Source organism: Anopheles funestus, chromosome 2RL (assembly GCF_943734845.2).
Source record: "Anopheles funestus chromosome 2RL, idAnoFuneDA-416_04, whole genome shotgun sequence".
NCBI lineage: Eukaryota > Metazoa > Arthropoda > Insecta > Diptera > Culicidae > Anopheles > Anopheles funestus.
The window spans coordinates 56,717,029-56,744,925 of NC_064598.1; the positions used below are offsets into that span (position 1 = coordinate 56,717,029).

A 27,897-nucleotide genomic window follows, 5' to 3' on the forward strand; every position below is an offset into this window, starting at 1 on the left:
TTGCTGTCAACGTCCACTCGATTGTAAAACCACTGTTGGAATACCTATATGTTCAAATATACGTACGTACGTACGTAGGGGTGTACGTTGGGGCGGGCCGGCGATGTATGTGATAAACGAGGCCGGTCCACACGGCGACAGGACCAGGGATCAAATCCCATCCGGACCGTCCCCCCGTAGCAAGAACTGACTATCTGGCTACGCGGTAAAAAATAGGTTTAGTAAGCCAGAAATGGCCGGCGTGACCTTAGAGCTCGTTAAAAACAAGAACAGAGATCCGACACCGTTTTAATCCCAAATTTTTAGAGTTTTAGACTACATGTTATACACGGTGCTACGTGAATCCATTACGTACCAAAACAAAGAATTAAATACATAACATGATTTTCCGTAATCTCCTTACAATTTATTAAAATTTACAATATCAAATGAGCACCCAAATCCCCCCACTATATTTTTGGTTTTGTATTAATATAACCATACAGGAAAAAAGAAGAAATTCAACGACAACGAAACAGTATCCCATGTAGAAAACAATTACCTTGAATAAACTAGAAGCAAATAATAGGCAACTCTATTCACATGTTTTAAGTTTATTGGGCTTGTCTAGCTCGTTTCCCAAACCCATTCGCTATTTCTACCAGAATTGTTTTGAGTAGACTATTAAAAATATGTATTTTATTGTTTACTTTCATTCAATATATTATTACTTTTATTTTGAAAGGATTGTTCTAAATCTAATCCTAATTACAGTAGTTAAAATAAGTGTAGAAGGATCTTTTCAGTCCTAACCTCATCAACCTGATCTTATCAGCCTACACTTATCATTTACAGCGCTTGTTAGTGCCACTTTCGACAAAAAAAAACATCGACTCCAATCACGTATCTTGTACATGTTTTATTCAACGTGGAAGATAGATATTTGTTACTCAAGAAACGTTTGCCGAACATGTTGCCACTGAAATATTGCTGTTGAAACGTAGATTCTTGACATAAAATCTTTCCATATCTTTGTAACGATTAGCGCAGCATTTGTTTTCTTTTTTATTTATATTTATGTCTCCTTTTAATGTAATATTTCATACTTGTTCAAAGTCTTCTTACTTATCTTTCTTATCGATGACATGGAGCTTGGATACAATGTGCTTTTTATGAAAATTTTCTGAGACAAACATGAAAAGACAACGGATCATCGCAATAAGCTTCAAAAAACCAAAGGGTGCTATAAAATAAATTACATTACATTACAGTCACTTTGTCTGTCTCATATGCATGATGAAAGAACTTTAAAGAAATTCGTTTGAGAGGTTTTATGTTGACATATCTTATATGCACCATTAAGGGCTGTAACAAAAAATTTCGGAGTTTATATCCCACAGTAAAATGAAATAGTTCATCAAAACATGTAATATTTTGATTGCATTACAATTTAATATTCCCTTTTGAATGATTCTTGAACTTGGATTTAGAAACAACCTACTGTACTATCAATTATGGTTGTTTAGGATAGTAAAACAATATAGACGATATCGCTTTCTTACACTCTGAACAACCATTTCCATAAATTAAGGATATAATTATTATTACAACTTTCCTCTTTGTTGATCTACATTCTTTAGTACTATTGATTCTGTGTTGTTTTTTTTTACCTTTATATCTTCGTCTTAGTATTATTTGGCTTCCTTATTTGCCTTCTGCCTATACTGTACATTACTTTGAAGCTCTATCATTGCTTCAATCCAACTTAGGGACACACACATGCATGGTTTCATTTGCCTCTTATTTATGAAGATTTTTCTTACAGTAATATTCTGTTCAAAGTCCAGTAGCACGTCATGTACAAACGAAATTAATGTATGTTCTTGATTGCCAAACATTTTAAAACATATTGTGGAATAGCAGCTAAATATACATCATAACAAAAACTCATGTACATGGAACCCAAAAATGGGTTCAATAGAAAGTTCCCAAGTTATTGTTCGGCATTGTATTGTAAACCAAAAAAATCTAAAAATGTTTATAGGATAGTCTAATGAACATAGAGTCATGTTAAAGGCTTAATGCTTTCCAACCAAAGATCACGGGTTCCAATCGCAACTTCGAATACCTATAGCAAGATAGACTATCTGGCCACATGAAATGCAGAAACGATATATACAGTAATTGAATATAAAACTGATACAGGTTATTTATTGTTACTGTATTCAACAGGGGTTTGGGACTCACTGTTTCGTGAAATCATTAAATATACAACAAAGCTCAGCATTCTAAAAGAAATGTGTTACAAAACAACAATAGAATACTCATACCCCTGAGAATCGAATTGATAATCAATTAAACCCAAGCTTGTCCTACATGACCTCTGAATGTGTTTGATAGTTTTTTAGATAAACATTGTTCCAAAACAAAATTACTTCGTACATTCAGGGAACGCGCGTGCATAGTTTCGAAATGAAGGTTCACAATCTTCTTAAAGGAAAGTATAAACCGTAATTTATTTTGATTCACAAAATTCGTTACAATATTTTGTCAAACCTAGCGAAAGCTTTCATAGCATGTCACTATGCCATTTCTGAAACAAACAAACAAAAATTAAAAAAAAAACATATAAAACGAACAATGCAAAGGTTCGAGAAAAGCGAAACATAACAGAGTTAAAATACATTTGACTACATTATGCAACACAACAGTGTTTTGATAGTCAATACTTATCGATGTGAATAATCATAAAAGTAATAATAGTAATAATAATAATAGTAATCACATGCATTTCAGTCACGTTTCCCTCCAGTGTTACATTGTCTCTTTTGCTTTTGTTTTGATTTTATAATGTAAGCCCAATGTTTTCATTATTATTGTTGTAAAATCGTCATGTTGTCTTCAAAATTCAGAAATTTTCCACATTCAATTTCTGGCCAAAAAATCATTGTGCCTATCTCTCAATCATCGCAAGATGTGCTGATTATTCTTGAATCATGGTCATTTTACTTTCGGTTCTTCAGTATAGCGAAAATAACATATTTTCTTTACTAGTGAATTTTATTTCGGTAGAGAGAAAGGTTGAAATACTGTCAAAATATTACTAATGTTTGTTACTTGATGTATAAGTTCCTTTGTTTCCTTTCATTGCACCTCCGCATCTTATGTGTAATATTTAAGTTAAGTTATTATTAAGATGAACTTATACCAATCTCTGCTTTTATCCCCTTTACCAACATGTCCATCCATTTGCATGCACCTTAAGTAACTTAAAAAGGAAAAGTTTGATTTTAAATATTTATGTTATGTTATGAACTACCTGTTTCATCTACATTTCTCATTTGCTACATTGCTTCAGGACGAGCAAATTGGGCCGTTTTTTTTTTGTCATAACCTTATCTTTCCACAAAGCAGTGGTTGCTTGATTTATTCTACTAAACCAATTTTTGTGTTTGCTTTCCTTTACATTACCTCATACTATAATTAATGATTCATTGAAAATAGGCATTACTCCCTTACTCCTTAATTTAAATCACCTACTCACGGTCTCACATTTTGGACTTTTCTCACTGGCTGGATAGCTTATAAATAATTACTATTTACAACTGTCCCAAAAGCGCCACACAGTCTCCAGAATAATCCTCCCAAACGCTCCCTAACACTACCGCATAAATTAGAAAACAATCTGTGTTCGGTGGATGCCTTTACGTGGTTCGCAGAGCTTTTTAATGCAAAATTTTGCACTTTCTGGGAATTGGTGGCGACTTTCCGATACATTTGTTTACTGTTTTTTTTGTTGTTGTTGCTGTTGTTTATTATTACTTTTATTCAAAACTCGATTTATTTACGTATTAGCTTAGCCATCATGGCTCATTAATTCATCGCGCACGGACAGTCATTTGTAGCGTCTCGCATCGTCGCAAATCAGTGTTGGTGATGATAGTTCACCAGATGTGGATGAGGAAAGTGGCTGCACATCGTTGTGGTAGGTGTGTCACATAGCTCCTGTTTCATCTGGTCACCATTAGCTTGATGAGGGGTTTGATGGATCAAATGTGAATGCAGAGGATGAAGTTGCAGTGGCTGAGATTGCGAGAGCTGTTGTTGCGTTTGATCCTGCAAAGTGGTCGAATGGGGATGGTGCTGCAATTGCGATTGAAGTAGAGTCTGTTGAGATTGTTGCTGACTAAGCTGTGACTGTGGCTCAGATTGGTGTGTTTGTTGTTGCTCTAAAGGTCACTGATGCATTTTCGAGCCATGTAGTGTTGACATTCCCAGACCAAGACTTATATGATGAGGATTATGATGGGCCTGAGGCTGGGAATGGCTGTGACTGGAACTATTGTTGCTACTACCACTATTTGCTTGCGCTGATTGACGCTGACTGTTTTTCTTATTTTTCATCCGCCGATTTTGGAACCATATTTTCACCTACGACAATTGAATAAATACAAACATATTCACAGCATAAAGAAACATTTCTGTGCTTAGCTGAAAATAACGAATAAAGGATCACTACAATTACCTGACGTTCGGTGAGGTTGAGATTCCGAGCCAGTTCCCATCGTTTCTGCTTTGAAACGTATGCGTTGAACAGGAACTCCTTTTCTAATTCCAACGTCTGGAACTTCGAGTATGGCTTTCGTTTCTTTCTCACAGTCACATTTCCTGTCCATTCGAGTGGGTTGGAAGGCGTACATGAACCTACACCACTAACACCAACCGATAAGCTGGAACCTGTGCAAATAAATTAATTGATAAAACAAACCATTAAAGTTATGCTGCGAAGATTGTATAAAACGAACTTGGCATGCCAAGATATTTCACTGATATAGAATATACATGTTTCAGTGAATATTTTAACCATGAATGGGACTCATTTTAATATATTGGTCGGTCTGAAAAATTACGCCGATTATTCTATATTTCTTAACAAAATATAGTAAAAACTGGCTGTGTATACAAGTTGATTATGTGTTAATATAGCTCAACACAATTAGTCAGTTTCATATAATGACTAACAACTGGCACGATCTATTCAAGGACCAAACTAACAACTTACTGTTTGAGCCACAAGAACAAATTTACTTGAAAATATTAGGATTTTAAATATACCTACAAAATTATGCACAAAGTATTCGTCGCATATTCATACAATTGTACACTCAATGTAAAACTTACTAATAATCAAGTATTTCGAGATTATCCGAAACAGTTTTATGATTAGGAATGTCATTATTATAATAAACAAATGCAAGTAATAAACGAAACAATTGGTTCTTTGTTATTTAATCAAGTGTGCACATGATTGTATTTTTCTACATAGTTTTTTTTATACTTTTTCATTTGATAAAAATATTATTAAACCGGTAGTTGTGAGTAATGTTTGCAACATATATAAACAGCAACATAACAAGCAGCAATATATGTTGGGTATACAGGTTCCACTGGCATGTGCCCATCAAGATACAACATTTGATATTCGAAAATAGTTAAATAAAATCATAGCTAGCCAGCAGTTTCGCAAAGCGAGTCATTAATCCGACATGCCTGTAATGCCAGTTAACAACAGAAGATCTATCAATAAATTGTTTGTAAATGTTTTTGTTTCAATTTCTAATTATGTTATGTATTAAAACGGAGATAAAGAAAAATTCTATTGTGTAGTTTAATTCTCTGACTTCGTTATAATGGCACCGGGGGGTGGGGGGAAGGGTAATCCATTAACTTGAAATAAGTATATAATATAATATAGTATTGGGGCGGCCCGGTGGTGCATGTGATAAACGGCGCCAGTCCACGCGGCCGGACCGGGTTCAATTCCCATCCGGACCGTCCCCCCGTAGCAAGGACTGACTATCCGGCTACGTGGTAAAAATAAGTCTAGTAAGCCAGAAAAGGCCGGCGTGACCTGTTGTAAGGTCGTTAATGCCAAGAAAAGAAGAAGTATACAATGAATTATTTTCTATTTTTCTTAAACCTTTTTAGCTATAGCCATCTTCTGACTTTTTATACATTAGCTCAATTTATATTTGTTAACTATAAACCACCAGCTTTATGTAGCGTAATAATTCTAGGTTGCTAGGGCTTTACGACCACGTTGTCAAAGAAGATCGTTATCTAAATTGATGAGAGAGAACTGGATATTTCTTAGCACCTACACTAGCCGTTCATAGTTACAGATACATAGTTTTTAAATACATTGTACCCATCGAAAAGTGCATCAACCATTCGATAAAATACTTTGTTTCTTATGCTTTAGTTACTAAGTATTAAATATTGTAAAAATTATAGATAACAAACAATGTACACATTTACCATTCAAATTAGCATTAGTTATAAATCACTCTAAAATTGTCCAGAAATATCAGTACTTAGGGAGATCCAACAGTTTCATACTTATAATGTAGACCTAACGGTCTTTGAAACCTGTGTTGGGTTAGGAGGTTTCATTTATCATCTTTATCATCATCATTCTCTGTGTAAATTCAAGTATGGTAAGTTCTTCAGTACGGCGCTTAGACGTTTCGACGCTTAAATGTAGGAGCTGAGACGAGTTTTAATGCTCCTTATTTAGACTTTTTTGTACTTTGGTCTTTGGTCAATGAGAATTCTGAGCAACGAGTATCAATGGACATACTTGATTAAGTGTAAATGTACACTATTAGTCGGAAATGTACATGAACAATATGTTAGCTTGAGATTATCATCAATAATTATGATATCTTACCCACAATAACATCAACTAATGAACTTATCTCACACAAACACCCAATAATGATTCGCATCTGTAACTAATAGATTGTGAAAATTACTTCGCAGCGAACCCGAAGCGAATTTCCTTATTATCCCATTTAAAGTTAAATAATAAACTTGCCAAACAGTCCAAACACAATGTAAATAGCCTCCTGTGTACCGTCAGTCGATCCATAAGCTATGAAATTATTATACCCGAATACGCTAACGTAATATGTACACAAACCACACCGTGCTTAACAAGGTACCTGAATCCTTAAACACACTTCTCCAACAGGTGTTATTGTCTGAATTGAATTATTAGCATTGATAATCATTTGCTTTTATGGCATCTATAAAAGTAACACCTTCATAACCATCACCATTATCACCATCATTATCGGGATATATAAACATGGTAGCTGATGTCTACATTCTAAGACCGATTATATTAAACTATTCACTTTTAATGGCTTGGTTTTATGAGATGAACTATTTATTTAACAATTTTAACATGCTTACGCGTGCATTGTTTGTATCATGTAACGTAGCTATTTCGAGGGTATTAATAGTCAATAAAACTGTTAAATGTTTACCGTTTACGATTGCCATGAGAACGGTTTGTAAATGCTGACAAAAGAATGTCACAATAGATTGACCTGCATGGTTCAGCCACTGATAGGAATTAAAATATGACATCCATTAAAGTTAGTTAATGGGAGGATTTATTGATATTCATATTTTAATAATTCGTCTCCTTTTGTCTGACTTTGTCTGTACATCAATTTTTTCACATCGTATCAACTTTTATGCTACTTTCAAGGCTCTGTAGTTTGTACACCGGAGTATGCATATTGCATTGTGTCCAATTATTTTAATACATCCTGCGTCAATCATAGTCAATTTATTTCGAGGTTAAATGCAACTTTGTATCAGAATTAGATAAAAATGAGTATATGAATTACTTAACAAGACGCTAATCTCTAAACGTACCCTGAATTAACAACATCGATGCAGATCAACACATTTATTCCTTTTTGCCATGTAACTAAACCAGATACAGCATCGTTTATTCGTTCGTTCAAGAATCCATACAGTGCTTACCGAAGTGTTGTAGCAAATGCCAAAATATAGACAACCAATAATGTAAACAAATCGCATCGTTACGGAGTTTTCGTTTCCGAAATAACACGATTCAATGCGGAAGCTCCTCTAACTCGATAGACAAATAAATAGTAGAGGAACCGGACCGAAACCGCCTGATCATGTTGACCAATGTTGTTCCGGTAACTGAGTCTGAAAAGGAAGTTTTTCTTAAAGAGAATTTATAGCTCACAGTGTTGAAGGCTTCCTCCAAAGGTGCCTTCGTGCAGAATATAAACAAAATGCGTAAGCTTGTGCTTCTTGTGCCAAACGTTTCACGCAATGGTTTACAAGCTCAACTGTAAACAAAAACATGTGTCTTCTGCGCCAGTCTAGCTGTTTATATTTGAATAACCATGTTTCTTGGGCAGTTGCTTTGCGGAGTCCATAAAAGTATTATTATTATTATCGTCAGCCCTTGCAAGTCATATAGAGATTAGACCACATGTATTAAAGATTGAGAATAAAATCATTTTCAAATTATCAAACTCTGTTCCACATTTTCGTTCTCGCTACATCACTTTTACATTTAGCTTTCACACACTCTCTTTCTCTCTCTCTCTCTTTTCTCTCTTTCTCATAAAGTATGTTCGTCTCCTTTTAAGACGGTTCTTATACACTCTCTCGCTCTCTCTCTCTCTTTTCTGTACTTTGCTTCAATTTTTATATTTATAGTTTCAAAACAACAGCAAGTTACAGATAATTTCCTAAATGACCATTATCCCTGATCATAATTGTAGAAAATTCTTTTCAAGCAATAGATTACTATTAGTTAGTATAATTTCCACTTTACCTTCTCCGTTGATGGCATTGCAATACATAAACTCATCGCTTCGCAACTGCGCAAGTCTCGCTAGTGAAGGGATGGATGAAACCTTCCTGAACCATTGAATCGTGACATCAATCTCTCTCCTGATTCGTTACAAGATAGACCACAAGGCGACATATCTCGTGTAGTATAGAAAAAATGATAGGTTTTTTTCCGTTTCAGTGAAAGGTAAACGTACGGAGAAAGGTACGTATCCACGATAGAGAACAGAAATGATTTGCATAATTCAATTACATGTTTCTCCTACAGTTCCATAAATGGTGTCACCAAGGTGAGCAAGGTGTCAATAATGTAACTTTTACACCAGCGCAACACGAAACTTCAAACAGTAAATATTTTCACGTATTCTTTTAGTAAACAATGTCTGTTGTTCAGAAATGAAGTTCACTTTTGCGTCACTATTATTATTATTATTTTTTTTTGCTAGTAAGGAAACCCCAAAAAATAATTTGTCTCATTTTTCAAAATACGCTTTACGGACGTTCACGACAGAAAGTCTTCACACATATCCGACTCGAATAAATAAATCACTTATCCATGTAAAATGTTCATTCAAAGCACAAATGAAAGCATTCTATTACTCTAAGCACAACATTCGAAACATCGTTTTTAATCACCGCTTGCGATTTGTCATTTACGACACCACCATTCGAACAGACCATTTCAAGTCTTTTGAAATGTAAAGCTTAGCGACAGATTACCACAATTCAATACTTACCAGGATTAGGATATGTTTCACTGGAATAAGATCTCAACCCGGACGAGTTGTATGATTCATAGCTAGACTGCAAAGAAGGTGGATCACCTGCGACTCCTCGTGATCGTTCAGTTGAGGCTGCTATGTAAGCGTCCGGCTCATATTTTGGATAATAAGGATGCTGCGTTCATAACGAAAGAAAAGCAAGAAGAAATGTGTGTTTTAATTGTATTTGAAACGGCGTAACACCACTCCATGCCGTGGTATGTATTGTTTGCGATTGTTTTCCATTGCAACTTACTGGTTGAAAATTGGCATCGGTTGGGTAGCTTGGATAATACATTGGTTTGATATCAGTCGCCAGCGCATAAGGTGGATACTGTGCATGGTAAGCGTAATCAGCCGCCGACTCGTTGCCCCATGGATACGAGTGCCTCAGCCGGGAATCCGTATCAAACGCGGGACGTTTTGCTGGTATATGAATAGGACCTATCGTTAATGATCACACGGTTTTTGGCGAATTCGGTGAATTCATAACATGGAGAAAGTAAAACATAAAGAAAAAAAAAAAAACAAAACAAAAACACAATCTAAAATTCTCATACTCTACTAACACATTAATATAAACTAAATGCTCATTATGATAGTGAGTTTGAGTTGCCTGAACTGATCGTTGTAAATTACAAAATTTGGTCGGAATTTGAAACAAAAATGGAAATAATCAAAATTTAAAAAAACATTCCATAAAATTCGTAAAGCTCGCAATTTCCACGCAACTTCGTAATGTGCACTATCTTCTTTTTTTTTTGGTTTCGTATACTGATAGCTACCTGATGGTTGGGAGCTTACGCTTCCCGGCGATTCACTAGCTGCGGAAGGAGGAACAATTTGCGTTGCTGGGGATACCACGGACCCGGCACTGCTCTGCTGCTGCGTTGTGTTCGACGAAGAAGTATTCTGTGTTTGTTGGGGCGCTGCCGACTGAGTTTGCACTTGCTGTTGTTGGGCCGCTGCTGCTGCTGCTGCTGCAGCAGCTGCAGCCACTTGCTGTTGTTGCTGCTGCTGCTGCTGCTGCTGCTGTTGCTGCTGTTGTTGTACGATATGATTGGCAGCACTGGCGTGGCTTGCGGAGTTGTGCATGGAGGCAGGAGGGCTGCGACTGCCGACACCAGTTTGCCCTGTCGTATCCTCGCCATACATAGCCGCTCCGACCGTGTGCATCGGATGGGAATGCTGCCCCCACCAGGCCCCGGCAGCAGCGTGCGACCCTGCCGTGACATCGTGGGGATCGTGGTATATTGCGCACGCCAGGTCAGAGGTGTGATGAGGATGGTGGTGGTTCAGCAGTGTGATCGTAATTTTTGCGGTTGTTTTACAAAACGGTGTGACCAAAAAATGTGATAAATTAAAATAACTGAAAGCGCTACTTTACACTGTATTATAGCCAACGAAACACACACACAAACACTTTGGAGCGCAATACTAAATGCTGGACTACAGTTTACAGATTTTATAAGTATGGTTCTAAGTTCTTCTAACTGTTTATGCTTCGCTCTATATCGGCTGCTACACAATTTTCCGAGACACCATTTAAACAAACATACAAAACTTTCGTAGAACTATTTGCAAAAGATTTCACTACGTGTAATTTTTTATTTTGCACTTTTTGTGAAGCACAGCGGCGCTTCACTAGAAACTTTACTGCCGAAGCAAATTGAGCAGATGCACACAACACATCAAGCAATCTAGCGGCATTTGTTTAACCGCCAATTTGATCACCAGCTTTGCACAAGTTTATCTCAACGTCAGACAAATTCTTCGTGTTGTACAATTCACTACATTTACGAGTTTTAAATTCCCATGTGTTCTCAATTCGTTATCGATGGTAATACATACATCTCTGGGATCGTCAATTAACGATACGTCTAGTACGGTTCACAAAACTAAACCACGCACATATTGACGGATATTTTTACTTCCCAACACTCCAAAACTTTTGCGTTTTGATCAAACTGCACACGCCAATTTTTTAGTAATTGATTAAATTGCACCACCACAGTGAAACATACTTCCGGCTATAATCCGCCAATAGCACTCGATCGGGTCACAGTTTGCTTTCCACAGCAAACAGTGTACGTTTTTGGTTCAAATCGCCGCCAAAGGCTGCCGGTTATGATGTTCTTTTGTTTTAGTCGGCAATGTACACGCAACCCAAGGAGGGGGAATCGAAACAACGGGCCAGATATTCACAGCCTGATGATGTACAGGCCCGATGCTGCCAGACATAAGACGGCTAATAATTCTTGACGTTCACAGTACGCATTGGTATGTATGTTAATGAAGTACCGAAATCGATCCATGGATTTATCAAAAACCAAACTTCTCTGTCGCTCTGCTCTGAAACTGCACGACCACGTTCACTCAAAAAACTGAAACGAACCGATCTCTTACAACCTTTCGCCTGCGTTAACAGATGCACACGTTTTGCCACTACCCTCGCACACCCTTGCCGTACGCTATTGTCGTCGTCGTCGTCGTTGTCGTCGATCCGGAACCTTTCGTTGCCTTACACTCCCACTATGCCCAAGGCCAATGTGTGCTTTCTGTGTGTGTGGCGCTACGACTTCCCGACTTTCGTCTTAACTTGAAGAAGTTCAGCTTTACACTGAAAACAAAATCATAGAACTTGCGTGTTTGCACAACACACCGCAAACGCGCTTCTTTTGCTGTGTGAGATAAATAAAGGCGCTCTTGCGCAATCCAAACATTTCTTGCCCGTCCGACAAGGAGGGAACACCTGAACATGAACGTGGAAGCGAGTGGCAGCAACGTTCGAATGAAAGAGAGTTATCCTACCTCTCGCAGTCTCTCTCTCTCTCTCGCTCGTGCATAACACCTTACATACAATTGTTCAACTGAAGAAAAAACCTTTTTCGATTCCTCTCGCGTATCGCGTTACTCGCAGCTCCTTATTGCGTGTACGTATACGCAATGTACTGATACAGCTGGTTGGTTGTGTATGTGAAAATCAAAAAGTGGGGGAAACATTTTTACGCAAGTCAAGTGCATCGTGCCCATCCACCAACACACACTCGTGTCTGCTGCAGCCGCGCCATCTTTCGTCCAATCACCGCACTAACTTTGCAGCCAGCGACTATTTTATGGCCGAATATCGACTGCTGCCTGGCCTTGCAGGTGAAATTATTTGACTTTACAAAACTCTCTGTATGCTTATGCTGCTGTATCAACGCGCACATGCTTCCGTTCTGCGCTATCACCTGTGGCGCTCAGACAAATGTAATCACGCGTACGACATTCACAGCAATAAAACCCACTGGTAAAACAAAAGAGTGCAATATAAATTTATAGTCTCACATATTGCATGCCTAGTAGGATAAAAAAATGACATTAGCAACAGCATACCACAAAACGTTCCAGTCATTATTCCATAGCTCCATAATTAATGCAATAATCATAAAATAATCATCATAAAAACCGAGATCGCTTCTTTTTTTTACCAAATTCGTTGCTCATCATCCACGCCATCTTGAGTTCCACAACAAACACACGTACATGACTGAAGAATAGCTCAAGGTACGCACGCTTCGTACCATTTAACAAACACCATAAAATATAGGAGATACACAACAACAAAAAAGCTGGCGCTATAGCTACGGTCAATGTCTCTGGTTGAAGCTGGATAGTCTGAGTCAATTTTCACTTCCTTATTGATTGATTTTACAGTTCTGCTGAACCTATCCGTAAGCCTCACGCAAAACTGCATCAACGTACGTCGACAGGAATACGTCAAATCATCTATTACTACGGTAGTGTTTCAAATTTTTACAAACCCACAGAACTTCAAAAACGATATAACTGGTAGTAGTGCTACCATTTTCATCGCATTCTGTTTTTTAATTGTTCGTGGGATTTCTGAGTGTGTGTATGTGTGCGTGTCTGTGTGTGTGTTAGTGAGAGAGTGTTGATTTTTATGTTATATGACCTACACGACCATTAAACACCAACTTTTATAACGATTGTTTATTTGGCGTCTTTGTCGTCAAAGGAAAGAACCCCAACAAAAGCACAGACGTGGTACGGAAGCATAAAAAGGATGACGAACCAATTTTCATTGCAGTCTAGCGCTGGGAAAATATGGTAGCCACTGGAATCATTCCTTCGAACGTACGAGCTTTTTCTCAAACCTCAAACGCAAAACAGACTGTTTGGCGTAAGACTGCTGCAAAAAAAAGAGCAGAAAAGAGCTCAACAAATCTTCGCACTCGTTAGCACCACGCATAACCCATATGGACACCTCAGAAGTGTCAATAAAAATCCAACGATGCGAGAAGTTACCGAGGGAGCTTCCCATTAAATGGTTTTATTCATTGACAAAATTTCCCTAAAACCTTTGCTGACAACAGTGTGCTCGTCGTCGGGTTGCTAGACACGGTCAATGTCAAATAGCCATAATTATTGAATAAATCAACCTTTTTGTTCACACCATTCTCAATTGATATGTTTATTACAATGGTTTTTGTCGCACTGCCCCGGGGCAGTACGAAGACTTTGTACACAGTGCAAAACTTAATTTTACCAATAATATGATATGTCTAGTGACGAAAGTACAAGTTGCTTTCATAATTTTAAAAGGTATGTTTACTTTTTAAAGATAAAATCACAGCAAATACTGCGTTCAGTCATATGAGTCATAGCCACAAGTCATAGCCTATTATAAAACGATAAGAAATGTTAGCCAACAGAACAGTTGGCAATAAATTTTAACCGATGATCACAGCGACCACTAATACGTCGAGTTTCAGACACACTGTATGGAAAATATGATTATATTTTCTTAATATTCATATTATTTAACAACCTTTTCGAAAACCCCAAACATCACGAAAAAATTGTAGCATTTAAAAACACATTCTGTGTAAATATACAGCTGCAAATAGCCTGAATGTGATCAGTAGGTTATGTCTAGTTGTGTTAAAAATTGGATGCATTCTCCTGTAACAGAATAGCAGTCCAATAAACAGGGGTTCTATCTAGATAGGCTTTCAGACTCGATCCTGGCGTGTATGCCTGGCGCCGCTACCACATGTACAAGTGACATCTTCTATCCTAAAGTTAATATTTTAGAACATTTTCACAAAGTTCAATTGTTGAATATAAATGATATCAGATCGAAAATTCGTAAACATTTTAATTTCTATGCTTATGTACATACACTAATGTTGTTGTGAAATTTCTTTACCTTGCAGTCGCTTTCTTGTCACGAAGTTTCATCTGCAATACATTTCTTTATGTACCTATGTTCGTTTGGTTTTTCTAATGAAACACGGCATTACAATTTCACTGCTACTTCAATGAGCATCATCAATGTTTTGGATCTGTATTACAATTAATTACAAATATCTCGGAGAATCGTGTGCTACCGATTGCTTGATTTTGGATCTAACTAGAAACTTAACCTTAAATTTAACCTTCAAAATACGTACCGTAAGCTGCGCTGGCTAAAATACTATTTCTTCCAATCAGGTTGGGAATATTCTGAAAATAAAGATACAACAAATATGTGGAATTATTATTGTTGTTGTTGTTGTTGTTGTTGCTGCTGTTGCTGCTGCTCTAAGCGAAACAGTAAGCAATTAAGGTACTCGGAGATACGAGATTATAATCTTGAATGTATAATTTTGAGTTTTGCTCATTCTCTTTCCCTTCCGGGCGTGCGCCTCTTCAAATGTGTGCGCTCCAGAAGGGCTCGCTGCTATGTGTTTTTCAACTATATTTAAGCAAGCAAGCATAAGCAACAAACATCACAAAATGGCGTCTAGCTGCTTTCGGAAAACAACATGACAGTTGCCAGGTGTTTGGAAGAAGATGCCTAGCACTTTGGTAAAACTGCCTCTCTACAGTTTCGGCAATCTTAATCTGAGCAACAGAGCAACCAAAGCACAAGACACAGTTCCTTTACTCCTCGTTTCGTTTCCGCCGTAATTTCTCTGCAGCATTCCTACTGAAAGCAGCCAGAACAACAAGAAAACAGACAACCAACATCATACTAACAGATGGTGACTTGGTATACTTGGTCATTGTCATACACTCGATATGATACAACGGACGGATATCTTGTCTTGCATTACGGTTGCCGTTGCATGACTTTCTTTTGCTCTTTTTCTTCCCAATCCAGCTATCTGTATCTCTTGAAACATGATCGTCATGCGTTGGAATATGGCAGCCAATGTTAAAGAAGCCCGACGCATTAATACCAGCCTAAGCTAGGTGGTGGTTATAGGATGGTTTATTTCTTACCATGCCACGTTCACGGTGCCAGTTCAACGATTCTTTTTCAAGCGACAGGGTTGGTGTAATTTATTTGAATATTTTAAGATTCTTGACATGTCTCTTGTGTCTCTCCTCGGGCGTACTTTCCACCACCACCATCCACAATCATTGGTCACAATTTCAAACCGCTGCAGCAACTTAAAACCAACATAGTACCACCACCTTTGAACACACTTTTGTTTGTGCGATGTCTGACTTTTGTAACAAATATGTATGTTCGCTACATGGTCTGCAGACTCTTGACAAATATTCGTAATAAGTTAGGATACCATCTTCAATGATCTTCAACTCTATCTCCAATGACACTTTTTTTTCAAATATACTTTCTACAGTATGTCTGATGTCAAGTATAGCAAAAAGATTATTGCCTAGACAGCTCTTGTAATTTTCCCGTCCAGTAGCATTTTTTGTTATACCATATTTATAACATTTTTCATTTCTAAATGACATTACTATGTCTCTAAATGTGCTTTTTAACGTAAAACACTAACCAAACAAACGCATTGTAACAAATACGAAAACAATAAACGAATTTAACGAAATAATTCAATCTTTTGACACATGCGTGTTGTTTTCAGTGTTATTTTTCTATTCATCTTGCATTTGTTTAAAAGTACTGTAAGTAAAATACGTTATAACTACCGAATTTTTCCGAGTATGAGATGATATCGTGTAAAATGTGTAATTTTAAATTTAGGCATATCTTTATGAGTAAAAATCAAACGCTAAAAATGTTATCATTAAAAATAAATTTCTTAATAAAGTATTTTATTATTAATAAAGAGCTTTTTTTTATTTTTGCCATCTAACTCGGTTTCATTTACTTCAGAAATATTCGCATTTAAAAAAATGCCGGAAGATTTCATTATCAGAGGATGCAATATCTTCATAAGCAATGTCGTACTGTGTGTATCGTAGTGATACACGAGTACCTTTAATATGAAAGGACAAATATTGACTAAAAGGTGCATCTTATATGTGGGAAAACATAGTACTAGTAATTACTCTTAATACATTTGTTTCACCACATTTTTATGGCACCGTTATTTTGTGTTTTATATACAAACAATATTTTTCGAATAGACTCACTAATATTTTATTTTTCTGTTTTAAAGTACTTTTTCCTGATGATATTTTTTTTAACATTCTGCAGTTGCAATCGCTTGTTTATTTTTTTCATTATATATATTTTTGGTGTGTTCTTCGTAATATGTTAAAATATTCACATTACTTTAAGAATTCCTTTTTATTTCAATAAGATCAAAATTTTAAATCTGCAAATTCAGCATCAAACCCAATCTTCGCCAGAGAATAGAGTTGTATAAAAACTAGACTGTAAAGAAGAAATCCATAAAATGTTAATTGATTCATTAGCATTTCTCCATTTCTTGCACCGCCGCCATCACACGCTAGTCCGTTGTTCGCTCGTTTTAGATATTTCCAGCTCTCGCTCTTTCGTACAATCGATCCTTTTATCAGTGTGTCTCTTTATTATTCATCCTGTTTCACATATTTTGGTCCCATCTTTGCGTTACTTTCGTTAAAATGCCCTTGAGAAATGTGCTCTAGTCTCAAAGCAAATACCAATTATCGCACAAAGCCAACAAAACGAGAAAGGAAATAATCGGAAAGTCTTTTCATAGGATATTGCTTGATTGTTGGAATGGAGCATATTATCATCCATGGCTTGAACATTCAGCGACGTCAGGGAAAAAAAATTATCCCGACGGACTATGTGTATATAACACGACGCAAGACAAAAAGACCCTTTTTGTTTCTACTTCATTTTTCTTCATTCTGCTCTTTTTCCCTATGAGGCAGTATTTTGCCGTTGTTAATATTGTTTCTTTTTTGGTTCAAGATTCATTCGACTATAGGAAGAAAACCAAAACTTTCAACAGAGAAACACCTGCTCACTATTTACAACGATTTAAGGAGCATGCGCATAATTGTTTTATCTCAACTAGCCGAGCCGCCGTTTTTAGCTGGGGTTGCTATCTGTGATGAACCGTTTTATTTTATTCTTAATAAAGTTTTGAGACATATGGATTGAAAAGAAACATTTTTATTTGCTGTAACAGAACATCTACAAACATTTTCACTTACTTTTCTTATGAGATCACTTACGCGAAGCGAAGGGTAATGGTTATCATTGTTTTCTGAAACGAAATAAACAATATAGAAATACTTTTAATATTTTCGCAAAACAAACATACCTACTCAGTAGCAGGTTTTGCTACATTGTACAACAACCACAGTATCGATTCCCCGAAATTGATGGACACATCAAACCAGCTAAGTTTTAATTACATTTTGCTACAAAACCTGAACCGATAACGTTTATTCTGGGTGGTTTGACATTTACAAACGGTGCCGCTTGACCTCGTTACACTGGTAAGCTTTGCTTTTTATTTTGAATCATTTCAACATTTATACTTGTCAGATGTACGGTCTGGTAGCTCGTACAAAAATACAAAAAAAACCTTCATGCTAACCAGGCGAGTCTCAATTTAGTTGCCAGACATGACCAGATCAGACGAGCGCAATCATGCACACTTTATCTCTGCTGAAAGAATGGCTCCCTTAAGTCGGCTCATACCAACGTATTAATTTCCTAAATAACTTTTTAAAAACACAGGCACTGAAATAAGTCTCAGCTAAATGTAAGAAACATTTTTCCACCACTCGACCAAAACCCAGTGCATAACAGCATTTAAATGATGATAACTATGGTGAAAATCAATGTGATGTGCCGTCCAAACTGAAAGAAGATCCTTTCTAATTAAGTTGATTTACATCGATTTTAACTAGTTCGTTCTCAATTTTTTATTTTTCATTGCCAAAAATTTCATTGTAGAAACGAAGTAATAAATCGAAACATGAAAGCTTAAAATAGCGATGTTGAACAATGTTTAGCGCAGAATTCGTAATTTTAATTTTTTAATACATTTCTTGCACAATGGCCCTTCTGTGTTTCATATTTCATTACGAACGAAAAAAGTTTTCTGTGCGGCATTAATTTGGATTAGTATTAAATAGTATTTAATCATTCACACTAAAACAATATCAAATCAATTGGTTTTAACGTTTTTTTGAACTTTTTCCCACATATACGATTAATAATATTGTTAAGTACTATAATCCAGACTTTATAACATTCCACAATAGGGACGGCCGGGTTGGTGTATATGATAAACGGCGCCAGTATACACGACAGGACCGGATTTTAAATCCCATCCGGAGCATCCCCCACCCGTAGCAAGGGCTGACTATTCTGATACGTGGTAAAACAAGTCTTTATACAGTATGGCCGTTTTTAACAAGCAAAATAAAAACACATTGAAATAATGACGGTTTAACGATGATGTGATATAGAAAACATAGGACAAACTTTATTGTCCAAACAGTTTTCAATTGTAGTTTGTTTTAATAGTATGTTCTCAAGAACGGAAAATTTTATATCTTTCAAACAAACCTACCATTTGTAACAAGTTGGTTAAACTTAGTACTTTTCGTTGTTTTGCTAACTTGTTATAAAAACATCTTAAATAGAACGCAACGATAGCTATCGGCTGATTCATTATCAAGAAATTCATTCTACACCACATAATCAAAATAAATGAAAGCAGTCCATGTTACCAGCCTTAAGCATTCTGCTCTTTTTTGCAAAATGGCTTCCTTCTGCTTTATGTAGCATGTTGACGAAATTATTTGAGGGGAAAACGGCGTATGGCATAAAGCTAAGCAAGATTATTTCGTTTTCTTCGATACAAATCATGCCCACGGATCAAACACCCAGTCCAACTCCAGGCCGGAGCAGTCGCAGCGGCGGTAATAGTAGTAGCAACAAAAGCAATATAACATTCACATTTTTCGTGTACCTTTTATCCACGAGCTATACGCGCATCCGACACGGAACATCTATCAAGGGGTGTTCTGTGAATGTTGCTTTTTCAAATTCCAAAGGGATTTTCCGTCCGCCTGGTTTTCTGTATCATTCCATATTCCTTCCCTAGCCATATCAATGATCTAGGTCTATCCCGTTACTTTGTTCATCTTGCTGTCTTAGCAACAGTGCTAACGGTTCACAGAAGATTGAGACAAATTCATATGTTTGGAAAAGGTAGAGTCCGTTACTAGGTTTCAATGTAAAAGAAGCAATTTTTTCCTGATTTAACTTACTATGTCTTGTTATCATGCTTCTTAATGCTCATAACTAATGTACAAAGTATATTGATTGGCCCAATTTTTTAAATTCCTTTTTTCTGTGATTAGTTGTAACTATTGCATATTAACTTTGAGTTATTGCATCTGCTTCTATTGATTTATATGCATACGTTCACACTGCATAGCCATCGATGTATTTTGCCACTAATAAGGCCATAAATTATTTGTTAAATAACTTTATAAATAAGTTTTTTTTTTAAATAAGTTCATAAATTTGTGTATTAAAATTCACCCTTATACCGTAGCTTTTGTTTTTTTCTCAGTGCATAAGAGGGCAACCAGCTACTCAACTGCTACAAATTTCTTCCTTTTCTCTTTACCATTTTGAATGTCACGTATTCGTTAAAGTTCCACGCTCATGCTAGATGTTATTTATCATTCTTGTCATATGTTTTGTTTTACATTCATGAGCTTGTAGATTTGTTCTCGTACTCAATTCATGAAACCGACATGACCAGCAAATTTAAATAAAGAACGTATAATATGCAGAAAAATTAATGAGAACAACAACCAACATTGAGCCTAAGACCAGTAGCGTAGTATTAAAACCAATAAACATATTCAAAAGAAATAATGGATTTTTTAGACCGCACTTTAACTTACCAAGTGCTTCGACGACTTTGTAATGAGCTTCATCTATGTTCGCGTCTGCTGGTTTTCTTTTATTCAACTCCGTTTCATTTCTGTTTTATACCAGTCGCCACTCCCACTTATTTACAAAGTGATCAAGTGGAATAACAAAAGATCTTTAATAAACAAATATAATAACCTAATATTATTATCATAATAATATCTGTCTATTTGTTTTCCGCTTTTTAATTGCTGGCTTATGTCATATTTTAAAAATAAAAATATTTGACTGAATTAGAAGGAATGAAATATAAACCAAATCTTTACTTATTTGCTTATGTTTTGTGGTATAAAATCACTGAGCTGTAGTATGGCAAAATTCGCATGTCTTCAATTCGGCGTACATTAGGTACTGTATAGTCCGGGGACTTCCCAGTTCTGAAACGTTTTAATTTCAGTAATAAATTTTAGTTGTTCTTTTATTTCATCCGGTCTTCTTATAGAACACAAAGCAGTTTGTATCAATATATCTAAAACACGTTTTATTTTAAAAAAATATTTGACTTTTTTAACGTTTGTTTAGATTACCCTCTCTAACAAACCCTGTCTAGGCTCTGGTTCCGACAAAAAAGCGCCACCTGTTGTTTGAATTTCTATTCCGTATTTTATCCTATACATGAACCCAATCCATTCAGAGCCATAGATGGCGCTAAAATTACATGTTTTAAATTATTTTTAACTATTACTTATCTGTTAATGTTTCTTGCTGTAAACATTTTCGAAATGCTTTCTTGTTCTGAAACTTTGTTGAAGTAAGAGATTTTAATTAATCAATGTATTTGTATCGCCTGCCGCAAGAATTTCAATTTGCCATTGCTAACAAATTGGGTGCCATAATTTGTGTCGAACAGTTCATAGAATGATGTACAGGTAGCCCTCACGTTATGCAGTAATAGCCGGTTCCCGGTGTAATTTCGTCTAAATGTGATAGGTATAAAATCATCTTCCATCTGCCTGAATGCTTTCCACACTTGTAAGACGATTTTTTAAATAAATAACATTAACTGCTTGACTTACTTTTACTTACCTACTTTTATACTTTACTTTTGCTCCCTTATTAATAATGTGCCTTGATAAATATTGTTAATAATTAATCATTATTAGTAATGTGTTGTGGAGCGCGCAGCAGCTTGCCTTTTAAAATATCCATAATATGATTTACATATGTTTCGTTAATTTTATAATCTACTTTCCTATCTATTTTCCTGAACTAAAGTGATAAAAAAACTCATTCTTGTCCTATATGCGTTGTCTAGGGCCGTTTTTTGCATTAGCTAACTTGATGGTAAAACTTGTACGGCTTGTCATTAAGTTCATAATTTATATGGACCAACCACCGAGTAAGTTTTATGTCTCATCCCGTTTTTTGTTTCTATGTGTGCAAAGCTTTCAAATAACCAGTCGTAAGTAGTATAGTGTATTTTGCCTACATCGAAGCCGTTGGTGTGTAAGCTGAAACGAAAGAATCGCTTTTCAAGAACCATGTCCAATAACATCTGGTGTAAAAAGTCAATAAACTTTATATCGATGTGACAGTTTTATCCACATAAGGAATGCCATCATGCTTAATCGACAATGAATTACATTAATAGAAGTTAAACGTTCTATATGTTTTCCTGCCGAATTAAAAAAAAAACAGTTCTTTTTCTCATCGACCCACAATTCAAGTTAAGCACTAATTAATACATTACAAAAGGGTATCATAAACATTCCACAATCCAAATCAATCCGCCTTGAAAACTAATTCCACTTGAGCAAACCATTTTAATTGGGCATCAATGACATTACTATTTGATTCATTCGCATACCTATAAGATACCGTTTCGTATCAAAAACTAGTACTAAATATTTCAATAATAATGCACATAACACCGTTCAGGAGTTTGGTTGTACGCAACGACATTTCGTACAGACAAACAACTGCAGTATCACCACCATCAATCAAAGAAAAATTAAGTTTCCGAAAGCAAACCATACAAATTTCTCTATTACAACCCATTCGTAAAGTCATTTTGAGATGAGTAATTTACAAAATGTACCAAATTCCCATCAGGCTTGCGCTGTATAATTATAGCTTTAACGAAACTCGAATGATCAGCTCTTTTTCCAATATGAGCCACGCCTACTTTTCTGCTTCTCGCCATCTTGGTTTTTTGGGGTGGGCGGTTCTTCGTTGAGTTTTATCTTCTAAATAATTTCAACGAAGAAGCAAAGTCCGCCATAATGCGCACGCTCCATTGCGTGCAAAACAAAATGCAAATGGATGCCACACGAAATAAATTCGCCATACTTTTGTGCAATTGTATTTATGTTATAAACCACGTACTACATTGGTACCGCAAACTGAGAGACTGTTTCATTATTCCTTTCACAATTTTCTTGCTTTAGTTTTCTGGACGACATTTTTGGTGCACTAAAGTGTAGGTAATAATAATAAAAACAAATCCCACATTAAACCAAATTATTTCAAGGGATAGCCTGTAATTACCTTCTGTGTTAGCTTACAATCACTTATAATGCTTTTGTTTACCACGTTACCACATTTCCAACCAAAGTTGTAAGAAAAAAAAAACATGTACGCAAAACAATAGAGCGCCTCTATAACAATCGTCAAAGCAAACAAACATTTAGCATCATGCATCGATTAGCTCTTATTTACTGCTAACAGCCCACTAAAGGGTTTGAATAAAATCAATAAAACATAATAAATCACACCTTCAAACCTTCCCAGAGGCTGACGCATCTGCGAAGCGCATAAAGGAAAGCATCTTCAAAAACTCACTTATGTTTATGAGAACAGTAAATATTTGCTCTCCATACAAGCGGCATGTTTGTGTTTACGTTTCATGTGTATAATGAGCCCATGCGGAAAACCTTTTTTCATGTCAAAGTTGTCCGAAATTTATTCCACCAAAGTGAAACACGGTCTTTCGGTACATGTAGGCATGTTTTCATAGCGGAGTTTCATTTACTGAAGAATACTGTCGTTAATTTATTTTTAATTTAAAATCGTTTTCATTCAATTTGATTTTCGATTACTATAACTATAACATGACAAGAACATCATAACGCTTCATAATATTGCAACAGTCATAGAATAGAAATTTGTTTAAAGAACATTCTCACCGCACACTAGCTACGAACGAATCATCTTATTTTTTTTCAGTTCCTTGGCTCTCTTTCGACTGCAGCGTAGATCGTAACAAGGCATAATGATTATTTAAATGTTTGCTTTCCAAAACGTTTCGTTTGCTTGCATTTCCGTTCTATTTTTTCCCCCATTGTAACGGCCTTTTTTTAAGACAACATTACAACGAGGTCAAACAAAGTTCACAACTCGTAACTGTTTGAACGGTTTATTGCGCCCAAGGTTGTGCACGGCTCAAAATCATAACACTGCTGTGCATTTCAAAGGATTGCCTTAGGTTTTTTTTAGATCCCTCGTTTCGGAACCTTCAATCGTGAAGGTTTTAGTTTTTTTTTTCTTAGTTTTGCTCTAGTTCAGTAATCCTTTGAGGTCTTTTGGCTGTAAAATGTTCGCAACATGTGAAGGTCGACCCATTTCTGTTTAAAATTCAAATAAATAGGTTCAATTGGTGCTTACCGGCTAGGGTTTAGTTTTTTTTTATCAACATGATTTTGTTGTTGCTTTGTTTAAAAAGTTTCTCTTCATATATTACAACTTAGGCAGACTATCATGATTTCTTACACGATATAAGTGGTATGTTCAAGGCGAAGAAATAAACTGGGCTCTCTCATGCAGTGCAAAATTTTACATATTCAAACACGATAAACTCAATCAACGTGTTCCTTTTCATTTATTGTTATTTATATTTTTTTTTTGAAACAATTATTACGTGCGACAATATTGCTGAAACAATCATATTTACCTTTTTTTATAATCATTTTCACAACGGTGTGTAATTCGTTTCTTATCAGTAAATTGCACCACTCCTGTTCACTAGGAACCACTCCTGTTCACTAAATATGCTAACACAAATTATAGTATCTATTGCCTTCAAAACCATACATCATACCTACAGATCGAAGCCAGATATGTTGAATCATGCAAACACTTTTCACTGAAAGAATCTTGAATGATCAATTATCATTCCAAACATTTCAACAATTCGGCTTTTTTGTGCTCGTCGCAATGTTCTAATATCATACCTTTTGTTTATTATAGCTTACACACATACGCACCGCGTGTATGTGAAGCGCAAACCAAGAGTTTTATGATTTTATAATGCCCGTTAAAGTTTATGGTGGGTTATTTGCTACTATTTTTCGTTCACTCATTTCACTAAACTGTTGTTAAAGCACCACTATAACGTGAACACAGCTTTCATCCTTTTTGTTGCATTCTTCGCAAATGCATCTTCTCAGTTTCTAGGCCATGATTTTGCACACCTCAGTTTCTATTTCCCATCGTAAATCACCATTTTTGTTTAGTGTCACCTAAAAAAAAGCACATTCTTTTTTATTGAGCATTCTTGATGTCACTATACTCAATGAAAGGTTTTTTTTAAATAAGCTTTCGTGTTACGTTTTAACGCATTTCTAAATTTATAATTTCATTCCACGAATACCACTCGGCGAGGTCCACCATTATCAGTACGGAAACCACATTCACTAAATTTATTTTCCTGTATATTACGTGCTGAAAACATTTAAAACACCTTCTCAATATTTGTGAAAAATAAAAAAAAAACACACACACACACAATCACACACTATTAGTTACACCTCTATTCAGTCTTCACCTGATTTAACTTATCACACCTATTCCATTTGGTTGTTTTGTTTGAGAGCATATTTTTGTCACTCTTTCACATTGACTCGCTAAGGGCTGGTTCACCGTTATTAAATGATTATGAGATTGGTGATGTAAATAAAAATTTTATGGAACACCATCATCACCGTCGGAAAGGACCGTAAAAATTGCTACGACTGTGAGCACACCCCGTAGGAAACACAGACTGCCTCAATGACTGCACGCGTTCAACTGAGGCTAACAGCGTGCAGATTCAACCGCACGACCGGAGTAATGTGTCCAAGGCAAAAGGACTCACTGTCAAACTCTTGGTGCCGGCGTCTCTGTCTAGAAGCACCGATATCTCGAAAAAATTAAACACCCCACCGTTGTCCACCGTTTCCGCGACCAACCTACCTACCGGCGAGGCCGTCTCCATCCAAGGGCCATTATCATGATCACGGTAGGCGCTGTGCTTTTCTTTCATGGCATCCCACGGCATCCCCCATGCTTATACTTATAGGTAGGATTTCGTGCTTAGCCGATGAGCGACTGGTGTTCTCTTTCTATCTCTACCCTGCATGGGGATGAATATGTTCCCGACCAAAACGTATTTATTGCTGCTTCGGGCTAACATTTCTTCGCTCCAAGTTATATATGGACATTATAACACAAACGTTTAACCTAAACCGTACACACATACACAAGCAGCAGCATAAACCATATAAACAGAACACAGAACACTCAACATACTAACGTGAATATAGTATCGTGGGAAGGACCATCTCCTATAAACATATACGCACACACAAACAAAAAATTCACGACGGCGTAAGAGTTCGTTTTCATGAAACGTTCGAAACACACCATTTCAAATTTCAGAAACCAACTCGAACAATTCAACTATATTTAGTGTAATACCGAAAAAAGTACTGCAATAGAAAATGTGACAATAGTTTGCCACGACATTCAAACAAAAATAAGATTCCTTATGTATATTTTAAAACTAGCCATCTATACACACAAATACCATCTAATTGCTACAGCTTTATGGTGTAACAGTTCGATTTCATTGCACATGCGCATTGCGTTCACTTAAGCCTTTTTCACTCCTCTAACATATTACTCGGTACTAAATAGTAAAACATGCAAAACATTCCTTTCACAATAAAGGGAAACGAAAGCTATGAATCGATTGAGTACATTTTTAACCTTAATGGAAATTTCTAATCATCGTAATTGATCGTTCTCGATGGCAATATGCTGTCGTTATACAATTTTAAAAATAATACAAGAAAACGTAATAGCATTATTAGAATTGGTATTTCCTATAACTTGCAAGATTTAGTAACATTGGAATGACACACATTAAAGGGGAAACTTGCTATATTTCAACATCCAAACTATATTTTGAAGCCCACAATTAATAGATAGTAAGATATATGATTGAAGTCGTTCAATTCGACAGTCGATTAGGAAATACGTTAGGGGAATAGTTGGAACTATTGAGAGTAACAAATTTTCGTTTAAATTATATACAATACCCGGTTGTGTATGTGATAAACGGCGCCGGCCCACACGGCAGGGCTGGGGTTCAAATCCCATCCGGATCGTCTCCCGTCGTAGCATGGACTGACTATCCTGCTACGTGGTAAAATAAGTCTTGATACGGCCAGGCCGTTCTAACCGAGCAAAAAAAAAATATATGTATATAAACAATACATGTAAAGCCAGTCTATTTCTTTGTGACACTACTAGTCGGCGGCTGTGATATGCTTTTTCTGGCCTTCTCTTCAATTTTAATTTATCCGTAGCTTACAATTAACTGTTCTGTTATTACTCTTGCAAGAATACAAAATATTACTCATATACTACTATTTATGTTTTCTTATTTAAGTAATTTCATTATTCATGTATAGTATTTCAGGACACTTTTTGCATAAAATACAAATTACACAATAATTTCACAAAACAATCGCCTTAGAAAGAAGTCAAGTTATGAAAATTTTATGTAGTTGTGTATAGCTTAAATAACTGGTTGACACAACCGATACTAATTTCTATGTTCAATAGTTAGTTTCATAGTTATACTTTCATTTTTTCATTCGAAATCAACATGAAACTTTTTGCCATTGTCATTATCATAATATGCCATGTTTGTATGTTGAACCAACGCAATCGATTTACTTGCCAAGTTGGATGTTGGTAATAAGAGGAAAATATTTTAGGGCACGAATCTCATTATCAGTCTCTTCCATATTCTTGTTGACAAAGAGGAAAATAGCTTTCGTCCACCGGATTATCTACAACCTTCGTTGAATTGTTACGCGAATTACGGGGTTGGAAATTTATGAGTTATTATGTTTGCATCAGCAAAACATTCTACATAACACCGAAGCTATCATGATCGTAGCTAAGTGATGGTAAAAGCTCTAAAAGTGTATGCCTTGAACAGAGGCTAAAGAATGCTGATATTGTGAAAGTTTTGTAAACTTCACAAAATAAAAGCTAAATAAAATAATACATTCATGTTTGACTTACTTTCACATTTTC

General features: G+C 36.0%; 1 protein-coding gene across 3 annotated transcripts; it reads right to left on the reverse strand.

Moving 5' to 3' along the window:
• Positions 1-676: 676 nt before the first annotated feature.
• On the reverse strand, positions 677-26,885 carry LOC125760970 (homeobox protein abdominal-B-like). Of its 3 annotated transcripts, none has more exons than XM_049421632.1 (9): positions 25,338-26,878; positions 24,482-24,572; positions 17,841-17,893; positions 14,888-14,939; positions 10,214-10,651; positions 9,685-9,872; positions 9,405-9,564; positions 4,505-4,716; positions 677-4,410 (listed from the first exon to the last, which is right to left on the reverse strand). In XM_049421632.1, the coding sequence occupies exons 2-9, from the start codon at positions 24,495-24,497 to the stop codon at positions 4,216-4,218; spliced, it is 1,314 nt and encodes a 437-aa protein (XP_049277589.1). In that variant the 5' UTR covers positions 24,498-24,572; positions 25,338-26,878; the 3' UTR covers positions 677-4,215. The 3 variants fall into 3 exon arrangements, with proteins under 3 accessions (XP_049277589.1, XP_049277588.1, XP_049277590.1); XM_049421631.1 differs by having other exon boundaries at positions 24,482-24,673; positions 25,512-26,877; XM_049421633.1 differs by having other exon boundaries at positions 9,685-9,854; positions 24,482-26,885.
• Positions 26,886-27,897: the final 1,012 nt, after the last annotated feature.